Genomic DNA, 15,496 nt, shown 5'->3' with positions numbered 1-15,496 from the left:
TTCTGCTCATGTTTATCACCATGTATAGCGAATACACTGAGATAATGTGAGGAATGTTGAAGGAGTCTGAATACATTGGTTTGACTGTAGTTATTTGTTGACATGCAGTCAGAATATTGTGTCAAGTCACGTTTATTTATAAGAAGAGAATAGCGTCAGTCCAGCTTAAGGAAGCTCAGTGATGCTTCATTTTGTTGTAAAAGAGTTATTAATTTAGTTCATATATATATATATATACAGGTCCTTCTAAAAAAAAAATTAGCATATTGTGATAAAGTTGATTATTTTCCATAATGTAATGATAAAAATTAAACTTTCATATATTTTAGATTCATTGCACACCAACTGAAATATTTCAGGTCTTTTATTGTTTTAATACTGATGATTTTGGCATACAGCTCATGAAAACCCAAAATTCCTGTCAAAAAAAATTAGCATATTTCACCCGACCAATAAAATAAGTGTTTTTAATACAAAAAAAAAGTCAACCTTCAAATAATTATGTTCAGTTATGCACTCAATAGTCAATACTTGGTCGGGAATCCTTTTGCAGAAATGACTGCTTCAATGCGGCGTGGCATGGAGGCGATCAGCCTGTGGCACTGCTGAGGTGTTATGGAGGCCCAGGATGCTTCGATAGCGGCCTTAACCCTCTGGGGTCTGAGGTGTTTTTGGGGCCATTTGGATGTTCTGTGATGCCCTTACATTTGTGCTTTTTTCAGTTATTTATAAACATGTTAATGGCAAAGGTGTAAATTCACTCTATATAGCACAAACAGGGCTACCATAATCTGTGAGCAACTTGTATGTACATTGTTTGTATTTTTAAGAGAATATTGTTTATGCGTGGTTATTGAAAAAAATTAAAATGAAAGCTGCTGAAATAAGACCACAAAACAAATACTAAATATGTGTCCACAAGACTTTTGACAAATGGATGTTGACGCTTCGAGTTCTGGCTTCAAAATGATCTGAAAATCATCCTTCCTAATCATTCACATAAACCAATAGATTGTTTTAAATTGTGAAAAACATTTTTTTGTTTGCCAAGGCAATATGCAGATGGGCGGAACGGCCCAACCCCTATCATGAATATTAAGTGGTTCTCAGACAGTGACCCTACATAATAATGAGCCTTTCATTCAGGGGTGTCACACAAGAAATAATGCAAGGACAATATATATATATATATATATATATATTGTCATTGCATTCTTTCTTGTATATATATAGCCTAAATATATATATATATATATATATATATATACACACACACACACACACATATATATATATATATATATATATATATATATATATATATATATATATATATATATATATATATATATATATATATATACAAACAATCAAAATATAAATGAAAGCCAAAAGCACATTTTTAGTCATACCTGGAAACAAATTCTAGTCAAATGCTATATGGGCCATTCTACAGAATCTTGAAAAGAAAATAGTCTTTTTCCATAAATGTCTTATAAAGTATTATTTTTTAAAGTAGACCAATACAATAAAAATAAACCAGTCGCATTTCAAAGTCGTTCGCGAAATGACCGCCAGGTGGCGCAAAGGGACATTTATCAAAACGTAAGTGGGGCTAATGTCAATTAACAGTAAGGATGAAATTCTACAAGTTATGGTAATTTGCAAATAAGCCTACAACAAACATTTATTTTTAAACAAATATTTTTAAATATGCAACATGCACGTTTAAACAACAAACAATACAATCTGAACCAGCGCTTCTGCTCCTGTATTGAGACATGCAGCGCGTTGCAGTTACGATCCGGGTTCCAGTGGCCTTAATACATTCACGGCTTTTTAAAATGTCACAAAGCGTTTTGAGATGGTTTTGAATGAAATATTGAAGTTTATAATTAGGGTATTTTGGCACACCACGCCGAGTGGCTATGCATTATTCTAAAATCTGGCTTTATTCTGGCATGTTGAATTAGAGTTTGACAAACGCGGCGGCGCGTTCATTTGAATTTATTTTTCTCATAACAGCTAAAAGAACTTACTGCGTAATTGTTGGTCATACAGATAAGATATCATCTTTTAAAACTGTAAAAGGTCTACTTTTATTCATGTAGGCTAAAGTAGGCCTACACTCACAGGCTAACGACAAAACGTTTTCTCGCTCATGACAAACAAACGTTTGGGCATTTCTCAGTGAGAAAATTCATAGCCGAGTGGTAGAACTTACGGTTCGATCATCAAGATGACACGGGTTCAAATCCCGAACAAACATGGTCTATTGTAAATTTTATATTTATTAATGCAGAGAGATTTGTGTAGCTCTAAAACTCTGGTACACCATACAGTTTTTTGCTTATATTTATAAAATAAAATTACCATGCATTTCCATTTTACACTAAGGAACAATAGTATCCAACAGAACGACTTTGCATCTGTACCAATCGTATGAGGCCAATCGTAATTTCAAAAGCAGTTCTGTAAAAAAAGTAATTTTATATATATAGCCAATATATATATATATATATTTTATTAGGCCTATTATTATTATTTTTTTTGATTCCCTACAACCTAGAGTTTTTAAAAACATGGTTTTAAGTAAAGTGTGATTTGCCAGGGGGACGGGGATTTCCTTCTGGTCTAAACATCCCTGCTTCTGCTGAATTATTTGAATCCCCACACCCCTCCCTCCACAGCTAATCAATGCTATAGGCTACTTCACCAATAGACCATATCAAATATAAAATAGAGATATGCAACAAGCACGTTTAAACAACGACAAACAATAAAATCAAAACCAGCGTTTCAGTTGTTCATTAGTTCAAGTGGCCTTAATGCATGCACGGCTTTTCAAAATTTCACAAAGCGTTTTGAGATTATTTTGAATGAAATATTGAAGTTTATAATTAAGTGTTTTGGCAGACCACGCCGAGTGGCCCTATGCATTTTTCTAAAATCGGGTTTTATTCGAACTTTTGCTAACGACAAAAGTTTATCTGTCGTCTCTGTCTCCGGGAACTGCGCGTCACAAAAATGAACCGAAAGCCACTTCAGCTCAGTCACTATAAGAAATCGGCTCTGTCTAATGCCTTTAAATGTCTAAATATTCAGGCTAATAAATGTTATCTGATTATGTAATCCATATGAAAACGAGAGGTACAGAGGATCTACTCAAACATGTAGCCTATGTAAGCGCTTCCCAATGAGAAAATGACAAGGGTGAAAATCTCGCTCTAATGAAATGTAGCAGGCTAAATCGCCCTGAATTAAAATGTAAAAACAGATCAAATAATGTATTTGTCGAAATGTTGCGATATTGTTTCATTTAAGTTCATAATTATTCTATAGGCCTACATGTTATTTAATTTAGCAGCATTACCACGAAGCACCGTGGTTCGATATTTATTTGAATAATAAAAAAAATAATAAAAACTTAATTCACAAATTGCATGCCTGGTTGAAAGGATCCAAAGATCCCTGTAGAATTTAATATTAAGTTGAACATTTTGTTCATGACAACAAATGAACATGCGTTTTTTCAGATTATATTTAGTTTTGCTTGGAAAAAGCTGGCCCAAACCAGTTTTATTTCATCAATTATTGAAATAATGAAATATTTAGTAATAAACTTTTATGACAGAAATTTCACTAGGCTACATGCAGTGTTAATTTTGTCAGCAAATTTTGATTTAGTTTTAGTCTTAGTCTTTTGACTAAAATGGCATTTAGTTTTAGTCATATTTTAGTCATCTGAATTGTTTTAGTTTTAGTCTAGTTTTAGTCGACGAAATACAATAACATTTTAGTCGACTAAATCTACAGTAGATTTAGTCGACTAAAATATAATGGGTTTAGTTCAATTGTAATGCGTTAATTTAGAATTTCTCTAAAATTTCCAAACCCATTTACTCCCGGAGAAAACATCTATTAACCTATTAATATGAATGATTTTTAAGTTTGAACATGCAATACAGATACAGATTTAACTGCTGTTACTTAAAAAATATCTTAAAATTAAATAAAACCACTTTTCCTAAAGTACAACACAGTCTTACAATGAATGATATATGCATTCCTTATAACTACTTGCATACATCATTCTTTATTCTTTCAAGCAGACATATTTATTTTTATGAATTCAATATAATTAATCCTTATTAAAGCTATTAACAAACAGTGAATGCTTTTCTCTTTTTCTTTTGTTGCTTGATCAAAATTAAGGACACGGACCGCATTATGTTTATTGCCACTGTCACTTTAAGACGTCGGATCATGTCCAATGACATGCGGATACAATTGCACTGATGCACATCCGATACACTCACAGTTTAAGACATAACCAGCATAGTTTACATGAATACTCTCTAAAACGGACATTTAGACAGACTGTTGTGTGTATTTGTCCATTCAGACACGAAAGAGAGCTCAATTCAGTAGCCTACTCGCGCGCTGTAGGTGTATTGTGCATGACTGCACGCTTCGGGTTAGGTGTGCGCGCACAGAAAACCGCACCGAATAGAACTCTTTTTTGCATCGTCACTCTTATTCAGATCTATATGTCTGCTCTACTCATTCTCCCAGACGTTCACATTTTTTAACGTTTTATGACCGCGGGGTAGATCACGTTACAGTAGCCTACAAATGTGCGCATCTATCACACACGCAGGACATCAGTTCTGACGGATCGCTTCCCAAATCGTCACTATCTAACATTTTCGTCTAGTTTTTATTCGTTGACGAAAATGTCATTAGATTTTCGTCATAGTCTTTGTCATTCAAAACTAGGTTTTATTTAGTTATCGTCTCGTTTTCGTCTGTGAAAAAATGTCGTTGAAGAATAATTTTCGTCGTTATTTTCGTCAACGAAATTAACACTGGCTACATGTAACTTAAATCATTTAATTCCTTCATTATCAACACTGTCTAGAATAGCGATTTAAGTGTGAATTACGACTTCTCTTTGTGTTAAATCAGCCTCAGACTCCGATAGCCTGTGGGGGGTTGGGGGACAGTTCAGTGCTGTGCGCGCAGGACAATAGGCCTAGGTGTTAATGTTCCTCTTTCATATGGAGAGCGAGGGAGACTAAATAAACTTGTTAAAAAGAGATTCAGCGCGAGAGAGGCAAAGAAAAACGCATGTTTTAATTTAATTATGTTGCTTTGGACAATTTTCGTTTTGTAGGCCTACTGTTTTAATTGTTTAATGTCATTTATTTGGCAATACAAATTTAAAATGTCGCAAGAATAATATTAGCCTAGTGTTTCTTATTTTGCATCGCAAAAGAAATAAACTCTAAACCCGATGCAACCCTGTTTTAAATAAAAAAAAACACTTTATTTAAACCTTGAAATGTTCGAACTTGGTTTCAAACTTAAGTAATTTTAGTGTTCTTTTACATTACACAATAATTTAGCAGACTAAAGACGAGCTTCTTCATTTTCATTTTCTGATGCAATCGGCTGACAATCTTCCTTCATCAGTTTGTGTCCTTTGTGCAGCGGCTGCGGTTCTACTGGAATGTAGCAAATTTATGTTGTAATGATAATTAAACAAAACTCTTGACTTTAAATAAGTAAACAGTTATAAACAGTTAGCTATTTAAGCATCAAGAAGGTAAAATATAAACGCTGTTGGCCAACATCGGTTAACAACATGTATGCCACATTGAGATTCGATCTCGGGTCGATTGAAGCTCCCTGAAGCTCGTGTTGATGCGTTGATCACTGAGCCACCGTTTGTACGCTGTTAGAGTTAAAGTCTTATGCTTTTGTAAAGCTTCATTGATGTAGCCTAAATGTTTTTATTGCAATGTTTTATGTTTTCATTATTTATTCAATTTCATTTCAGTATTTCAGCCTAATTTCAGTATTGTGGTAATGAATTATTTTAACTACGTTTCACTTGTTGAATTCATCTGCTACCAGCTTTCAATCGCTCTGAATGAGCAGCAGATTACGCATTAGAGAGAATAAACGAACACTTTTCAGAGTCTATGATTGTAGCGCCTCTTAGCGGTAAAAGGTAGCAAATACACCCCACATTTTACCGCCGCGGTGGAACAGCTGATGTGGGCGTTGTCATGGCTTTCCTCTACATTTGCGTTTGAATAGCGCGCGTTCTCCGTGGGCGTGTCAGATTAACGCGTAATGAAGTGTAATGAGCTGGGGAAAAAAATTCTGACAGCACTCTCTTTTCATACAGATTACATAAACTGAGAATATTTGTTTTTTATATAAATTACTTCATTGAAAAGAAGAGAATTCAAGCTTCATAAAGAAAAATCTCTCGTGCCTGTGTGACAAGTATTTGCAGAGTTAGAGTTAATTTTTCGGACGCGTTTCAGAATGGACTGCACTGACAGAGAGAAGGCAAAACTCGCATCATGTTTATTTTTCTTCATTTGACAAAAAGCACAACACTTTGTTTTTATTGTGAGTATACAGAAAAATAATATACACTAAACAGGATCGACTGATGTATAACACTTACATGTAAGATTAAAATCAACAGAGTATTTTGAGTCTCTTTTGCACTGATAAGAAAAAAAGTCTGCCTATCGCGCCGGCGCGATAGCCGACCCCAGGGGGTTAAGCTCATCCAGAGTGTTGGGTCTTGCGTCTCTCAACTTTCTCTTCACAATATCCACAGATTCTCTATGGGGTTCAGGTCAGGAGAGTTGGCAGGCCAATTGAGCACAGTAATACCATGGTCAGTAAACCATTTACCAGTGGTTTTGGCACTGTGAGCAGGAGCCAGGTCGTGCTGAAAAAATGAAATCTTCATCTCCATAAAGCTTTTCAGCAGATGGAAGCATGAAGTGCTCCAAAATCTCCTGATAGCTAGCTGCATTGACCCTGCCCTTGATAAAACACAGTGCACCAACACCAGCAGCTGACATGGCAGCCCAGACCATCACTGACTGTGGGTACTTGACACTGGACTTCAGGCATTTTGGCATTTCCTTCTCCCCAGTCTTCCTCCAGACTCTGGCACCTTGATTTCCGAATGACATGCAAAACTGAGCAACAGTCCAGTGCTGCTTCTCTGTAGCCCAGGTCAGAAACAGGTTCAAAAGTGTCTTGACCTGGGGAATGCGGCACCTGTAGCCCATGTCCTGCACACGCCTGTGCACGGTGGCTCTGGATGTTTCTACTCCAGACTCAGTCCACTGCTTCCGCAGGTCCCCCAAGCTCTGGAATCGGTCCTTCTCCACAATCTTCCTCAGGGTCCGGTCACCTCTTCTCGTTGTGCAGCGTTTTTTGCCACACTTTTTCCTTCCCACAGACTTCCCACTGAGGTGCCTTGAAACAGCACTCTGGGAACAGCCTATTTGTTCAGAAATTTCTTTCTGTCTTACCCTCTTGCTTGAGGGTGTCAATGATGGCCTTCTGTACCCCTTTTCCACCAAGGCAGAGCTGGTGCTGGTTCGGAGCCAGAGCCTAGTTTCAATTCGGTTCTTTGTTTTTCCACACGCACCAGCTCCGAACCAGGAAAAGTGGTTCTTAAGTAGCACCAAATCATTGCTGGTCTAGAACAGAGCCAAGTAAGAACCGCTTGCGTCAGGGGCTGGGGGCGGGGTTACCGTGACCAACAAGACGAATAGAAACTTGTGACCGCCATTTTTAAATAGCAGCTAGGCGAGCTAATAGCAGCTTGATTATAATATCCGTCTATGTAAGTTACGGCGAGCTGCACAAACGCGTTGGATTCCGATGTATTTTTGCAAACCCATGAGCCTCCATAGTAACGCATCGTCCGTTATTGTTGATGGCTTGTTCGAGATGCATCGGAGCGGCGCGGACCGATCGGAGCTGCGGGGGTGTTTGGAGATCATACGACTCCTTGTGCTTTTGGGTCGCTTTCGCAGTGCTTTGATGTCATGCGGCGATCGATCTGCGAGAAGCCGATGCATCTCGAACAAGCCTGGCGTGTTTGTGTTTGGTGCTACCGCACTAGCGTTGCTGGGCAACATGAGACGTATGCAGTGACGTAAGATCTGGCTCTGTTGTGGCTCTCTAGCCGGTGGAAAGGCAAACCGGTTCTTAGTAAGCTTGTCAGTCGAACCAACTCCGAACCAGCTCTGGCTCTGGCTCTGAACCAGCACCCGGTTCTTGTTGGTGGAAAAGGGGTTCTGGACAGCAGTCAGGTCGGCAGTCTTACCCATGATTGCGGTTTTGAGTATGAAACAGGCTGGGAGTTTTTAAAAGCCTCAGGAATCTTTTGCAGGTGTTTAGAGTTAATTAGTTGATTCAGATGATTAGGTTAATAGCTCGTTTAGAGACCCTTTTCATGATATGCTAATTTTTTGAGACAGGAATTTTGGGTTTTCATGAGCTGTATGCCAAAATCATCAGTATTAAAACAATAAAAGACCTGAAATATTTCAGTTGGTGTGCAATGAATCTAAAATATATGAAAGTTTAATTTTTATCATTACATTATGGAAAATAATGAACTTTATGACAATATGCTAATTTTTTGAGAAGGACCTGTATATAGGCGCTCTAGAGTAAACCGTGATGTCATCGTCCAGCTCAGTTCAGTTCTCATATAATGCTGTCAATGCAGGAGATCAATAATATTGCTGAATATTAAATGAACTGAGTTGAAGAGTCTCTGTTCTCATGTTTCTCGTGTTCACACACACACACACACAGGCCCGATGCAGGAGACCGTCTACGACTTCTGGAGGATGATCTGGCAGGAGAACACCGCAACGATCGTCATGGTTACCAATCTGGTCGAGGTCGGCCGGGTGAGTGAACCTGAGTTTAATATTCCCCTGATCTGAGATCTGCCGGTTGTGGTGATTTTATTAAAGACAAAATTAAAGAAATCTCTCCGGACTGAATCCTGTAAAGATCGAGAACATCGAGTGCGACACACTGATGGAGGAACGCCGACTCCAGATGTTCATGGAGTGTTAGTGTGTGTGTGTGTGTGTGTGTGTGTGTGTGTGTGTGTGTGTGTGTGTGTGTGTGTGTGTGTGTGTGTGTGTGTGTGTGTGTGTGTGTGTGTGTGTGTGTGTGTGTGTGTGTGTGTGTGTGTGTGTGTGTGTGTGTGTGAGTGTGAGAGAGAACACCAGCACTGCGCTTTTAATTTGCTTTTAGCCAGAGATACTGTGAGTCAGTACGTCACCCGTCATACATTAATACGCTTTTATCGTAGAACGAGGCATATATACAACACAACATAATTATATGTTAATTATGTTAATTATATGTTAATTATGTTTGTTAAAAACAACTCTAATTATAATAATTGAATACATATAACTATTTACAATAAGCTCTTAACTCAATAAACTATTCAATAATAAAATAAATAACCAGAGAGGGGTTACACTTCTGTCAATAATAACTGGCATTTGTATTATTTTTATTTATTTATTATTTATTTAGTTTATTTGATAGGGACCATGCGTATTCATGAACATTGTTGTAGAAAACTACACCATGTAAATACGCCAGAATTAGTAAACAGATACTAGTTTTCATCTGCAGTCCCTAGTTATTAGTTTTTTATATATGTCTATATAGTTTTTATTCATTTAGTGTTAGTTATTTTAGTACATCAACTGAATGAAAGTGAGAAATGCTAAGTTTTAAGTTTAAAAAAATATATATTTTAAGGAACAAAAAATTTTTTTCATGAACTTTGATGTTGAGCACAAAAAGTGCTTTTCCACACTTCACTTTAAAATGTTAAAATGGTTTAGAAAAACAAAATAGATACAATACTGTTTATAATAGCTGTTCATAATTGAGTAAAAACTCGCTGTCCGTCATTGGCCAGTCAAACCGATAGCTCCGCCCCAAACTCACGTGATTGGTTGAGTGAAATTGGCGTCATATTGACATTGTTAAAGTGTCATTTCCATTCAAAGTTGTGGATTTAACCTGAAATTTGTAACAAAGTTGCAAACCTGGAATATGGTATAAAACATTAGTGAATAAAGCAGCGTTTCCATCCCACGTGTTCAAGAGAACAGAATCATCACTTCCTGATGCAAAATAACTCCGCTAACTCCGCTAACGCTGGCGTGTTCTCTGGCGTGCGGATGCTGGTGTTCGGGAACACACTCGTGTGTGTGAGACGCTTCTGGAGGGAATTACACCCAATCACTCTGAACACACACTTCCACTCCGGCGTTTCACACACACCAAACCAACATTAGAGACGCTGCGACGCCATTGGTCCACTGGTTACTCCAGTTAGCCAATCACAGCCTGATTGTCTTCTCATCAGAAGAAATGGAAACACTTTATAATCAGGTTCATTAGTTAACATGAGTAATGTATTCACTAACATGAGCAATACATATGTTACAGTATTTATTAATCTTTGTTGGTGTTAGTTATTATAAATACAGCTGTTCATTGTTTGTTCATGTTAGTTCACTGTGCATTAACTAATGCTAACAAATACAACCTTTGATTTTAATAACGTATAATTGAAACTAATATTAACTAATATTAATAAATGCTGTAGAAGTATTGTTCATTCTTAGTTCATGTTAACTAAACTAATGTTAACTAATGAACCTTGTAAAGTGTTACCGATGAAATCTTCATCTGCCTCAATGGAGCGCATGCGATTTTTATGCACATTTTTAGAATTTATGCACATCTTGGTTTTTCCATCCAGTGTTATTCATGCGACACACACACACACACACACACACACACACACACACACACACACACACACACACTCTCACACACACACACACACACACTCACACACACTCACTCACACACACACACATCTGGTCACTGCTATTGTTCAGGAGACGTGTGATTCCTCCCGACGGGCCGCTGTATTCTCAGCTTCAGCTTTCGAGTGTCTGAGAGAGTGAAGCTGCTGCTGCTTCATCAACGCCACCATCTGCTCCTGATGAACTCTGGGAATTCTCCCACATTCTCCCGTATTCTCCCATATTCACCCATATTCACTCATATTCACTCATATTCTCCCGTATTATCCCACATTCTCCCATATTCACCCATATTATCCCATATTCTCCCGTATTCTCCCACATTCTCCCGTATTCTCCCATATTCTCCCACATTCTCCCGTATTCTCCCATATTCACCCACATTCTCCCGTATTATCCCACATTATCCCATATTCACCCCTATTCTCCCGTATTATCCCACATTCTTCCATATTCTCCTCTATTATCCCGTATTCTCCCACATTCTCCCGTATTCACCCATATTATCCCATATTCTCCCGTATTCTCCCACATTCTCCCGTATTATCCCACATTCTCCCGTATTATCCAGTATTATCCCACATTCTTCCATATTCTCCCACATTCTCCTGTATTCTCCCACATTCTCCCGTAATATCCTGTATTCTCCCATATTATCCCGTATTCTCCCATATTCTCCTGTATTCTCCCATATTCAACCATGTTCTCCCATATTCTCCCTAACCTATTATCCTGTATTCTCCCGTATTGTCCCATATTCTCCCGTTTTATCCCGTGTTCTCCCATATTCTCCTGTATTCTCCCATATTCATCCATATTATCCCGTATTATCCTGTATTCTCCCATATTCTCCCACATTCTCCCATATTCTCGCGTATTGTCCCATATTCTCGCGTATTGTCCCATATTCTCCCATATTTATATGAGCCGGACTCACAGATGCCACCGACAACTGGACAAGAAGAAGAGCGGGACGCCGTCCAAACACAAACACACACACACACACTCACACACACACACACACACACACACACACACACACACACACACTGTGGGTAATGGCGGGTGTGAGGCTCAACAGATGTCCAGGAGCCTCGGATACGGTGAGTGTTGTCCTGTTTACCGGCTGGAAAGACGTATTTTCCGACACACAGATCTGGTGTTGCTCTTAATTAGCAGCTCAATGAGATCAGGGTGAAACGAGATCACACACTCCTTTCATGTCTGTTCTCAATCTAATCCTTTAATGTGGATCCATAGATTGACTTTGTCAGCAGAAATTAAATACACTGGCTTTGATTAGGATAAGCAGTGTATGTGTGTGTGTGTGTGTGTGTGTGTGTGTGTGTGTGCGTGCATGTGAGTGAGTGAGTGTGTCTGTGTGTGTGTGTGTGTGTGTGCGTGTGTGTGTGTGTGTGTGTGTGTCTGTGTGTGTGTGTGTGTGTTCTGATAACTCCTCCATAATGTGTGTGTGTTCTGATAACTCCTCCATAATGTGTGTGTGTTCTGATAACTCCTCTATAATGCTGGTCATCTGTAAGCTGATTAGTGTGAGTGTGAAGCGTCAGCACTGCTGTTCTCAGACTGGTAAAGTTAGCCCTGTTAGAGGGAGATTATCCCGGATAAAACACTGACTTCATCCGCTGTAATCTGGAGACAGCAGCGCTGTGATCATCTCCGAATCTCTGCGTCGGGTCGGGAAGAATCTCTCAGAGGGACGAGGCGAGCGAGCGACACCATTGTGCCGGAAGAGCCTGTGGCGGAACCAGGATCAAATCTCAGCGGAAATCTGACGCTTGGAACTAATGGGATTTTAAAACCCCATCTTAATATCTGACAAGAACAAAAGGGTCTCGTTTGGAATCACATTCCAGTCATTAATAAGCCATTAAGAGAGGAAAACTGCTGGATTCGCTGCTCGCTGACGGCTAAAATTAGAGTGTGATGAAAGTAGGCCAGAAAAACCCTGAACTTCACAAAGTCACGCCGTTCAGCGGCTCAGACCTGTCAATCACTCGTCAGAAATACTGTCATAATGCAAAAATACATCATCTCTGTGCAAAACTTCATTAGTTTGCTTTTTGATTCTTCTGCTTTGGTTTCCGATGACATTCACTCTCAATCATTAGAACAGACGTTTGGTTGTATTTTTCAGTTCAATTCAATTCACATTTGTTTATTTGTTTCACAACACACATCATTTCACAGTAGAAAATGCATGAGTCCATATTACAGTTTACAGTGATCTGTTATTGTCTGAGGAAACTGTCTAAGTTATGCATTTCAGAAATATACATATACAAAATCACACAGTTACCTAAAAATGTATCAATTTAAACAATGTCAAAATTTAAGGCAGAAACAATGAGCTCATCGAAGTAATGAATACTTCAAATTATGACATATAGAAAATGTTGCATTTTTCCGTGTGTTTGTTGTTTTATCCCGGGATGCTGTGTGTCGCTTCAGGATGTGTGTGACTGAATATGTAAATAACTCATTACGTGATTAATGCTCCCTCGTTTAGAGATGCTCTGATGATAATTAGGACGGAGCCGATAGCATCACGGCCCTTTGTTTCCCGGCCTGGCGGCGACTGAGGCGAAATATGCTCCGCCATTAGAGCGCAATTATCCCGCCAATTAGAGCCGTCTTAATAGACTCATAGAGAGAAAACAGGATAATAATGAGGAACGGATGGGTGCTAATAAACGGATGACAAACAGATGGACAGATAAAGGGAGAGAACGCTTGACTTCATTAATGAGTTTGAGTGATTAGAGTCTGTGTGTCTCAGGAGGTGTGGTCTGGTTATGAAGGGGTTAACCTGGTTAATTAGTCCGGGATAATCTCTGGGATCCGGGACACTTCAGATCCCTCTGGAAACTCCTGATTAAATGCTGATGATGTTTATGCTTCTGTACACGGTCGCGTGTTTAAGCAGGTTGTTTATAAACTGGTGTGTGTTTGAACGATCAGCTGCTCATGAACCTGTGTGTGTGTGTGTGTGTGTGTGTGTGTGCAGGTGAAGTGCTGTAAGTACTGGCCTGACGACACTGAGATCTACAGGGACATGAAGGTGACGCTCATCGAGACGCAGCTTCTCTCGGAATACGTCATTCGAACCTTCGCTGTGGAAAAGGTTCAACATCAGTTATAAATATAATATGATCAAACTACACTACATTCATTTCATATACAGTTACAATCGCAATTATTCACCCCCCACTGCAAATCAGGTTTATTGGCAAAATGTACAGACTTTCAGCTGTTTGCAATGAACAAATCAAAAAAAAGTAATTGAAATAGCTCAACACAACACATGTTTCGAATGGTTTCCCCAAATTCAACTAAAAATGCAACTTTTAATGAGTTCTGCAGTTTCATAACTCTTCACGCCTTCATGGCAGCGTCTTCAGCTGTGAGTCGAGCAGCCGTCTGCTGTCGACCTGCTGGATCGAGACGTATGATCCACAGCAGCTTCTGTTCCTGAGGGATCTGAGCCGTTCCTCATGAGCACCGGCCTCCAGCTCTGGGATATTCCTGGCCTTCTTCACATCCCTCAGAGGTGTTCTGTGGGGTTCGAGTCAGGAGACTGTGCTGCCCCTGTATCTCCCAGCACTTCTCCTGACACCAGGCCTGGGTGGAGTCTGAGGTTTGCTCGGGATCGTTGTCCTGTTGAAGGTCCGAGCTCCAGCCTCCTCACTGACGGCATGATGTTCTCTCCCAGCATCTCCTGATCCTTCAGTGATCATCTCTCCTTCCACACGCTGCAGGTCTGCAGAGCCGGAGGATATAGATCAGCGCAGAGCATCACGAGCTCCTCACGCTGAACTGTAGACCGTGTTCTCATCAGCTTATGCTTCATTCCTCTTCCTCCGACACACCGCTGATCCACAGGGGCGAGAAGCTCCAGTTCATCGCTCCACAGAACAGAATCCCAAAGCTTCTGTGGCTTATTTATATGATTTTGAGCACTTGTGCGTTTAGGTCAGCAGTGGTGTAGTCCTGGAGCTCTGATGTGTTTAGTACGAGCTTTACTGTACAGCTGAACCTCAGTGTCTGTGGCCACCAGATCTTCTGCAGTCACTCCTGGGTTTACTGAGCCGTTGAGATCTTCCTCCTTCTGCCAGGGAGTGTAACCACTGTTCCTTTAACTCTGAACTCGCAAACTATGCTTCCAACGGCGTCTCTAGGAGCATTTAGGCCTCGTTTACACTGCAGGTCTTGATGCCCAATTCTGATTTGTTGCCTATATCCGATTTTTTTTTTTCGTCCGTTTACACGTTCTTTAAATTGTGACCCATATCCGAGTCATGTGTTTACACTTGACTGAAACATCGCGCATGTTTAAAGGGGTCTTCTTGCTCAGATGGACGAACGCGCAGCGAGATCTCAGGACTGGTGGGAACATACAACACGATCTCATAAAAGTGAGTATCTATAGCACAAATTTTATTTCTCATGCCATTTATACGCCAAAAATAGTTTTTACTTGCATATGATACGCACTGTAAACGTGCGCATTAAACGCCATAAAGTGCGTATCATGCACGCAAAAACTATTTTTGGCGTAAATGGCACGTGAAAAAAAATGTGCAATAAACGCACTTTCATGAGATCGTGGCGGGCTTTAACGAGGAGCAGTGGGTCCGAAATTTTAGGATGAGCAAGCCAACCTTTGATATGTTGTGTCAACGTGTGTCCACATTCCTCTCCTACGACGACACAATGTTTCATCGGGCCATCTGTCCATCCGCAGATGCGCGTCGGGGTTTCTCTCG

General features: G+C 39.6%; 1 protein-coding gene across 11 annotated transcripts in view; it reads left to right on the top strand.

Moving 5' to 3' along the window:
* LOC130078838 (receptor-type tyrosine-protein phosphatase mu-like) overlaps nt 1-15,496 on the top strand; it is a 211,428-nt gene that overhangs the window by 183,877 nt on the left and 12,055 nt on the right. For all 11 annotated transcript variants that reach the window (XM_056244549.1, XM_056244548.1, XM_056244545.1 and 8 more), the window contains 2 exons: nt 8,653-8,750; nt 13,738-13,854. In XM_056244549.1, coding sequence (XP_056100524.1) covers nt 8,653-8,750; nt 13,738-13,854 — 215 coding nt within the window. The remainder of the gene's footprint in view (nt 1-8,652; nt 8,751-13,737; nt 13,855-15,496) is intronic.

Source organism: Rhinichthys klamathensis, unplaced genomic scaffold, assembly GCF_029890125.1.
Source record: "Rhinichthys klamathensis goyatoka isolate OS25496 unplaced genomic scaffold, OSU_Roscu_1.1 h1tg001002l_1, whole genome shotgun sequence".
NCBI classification, from domain to species: Eukaryota; Metazoa; Chordata; class Actinopteri; order Cypriniformes; family Leuciscidae; genus Rhinichthys; species Rhinichthys klamathensis.
The sequence above is the reverse complement of the archived record's forward strand: the minus strand, read 5'-3'. Positions and strand labels throughout refer to the sequence as shown.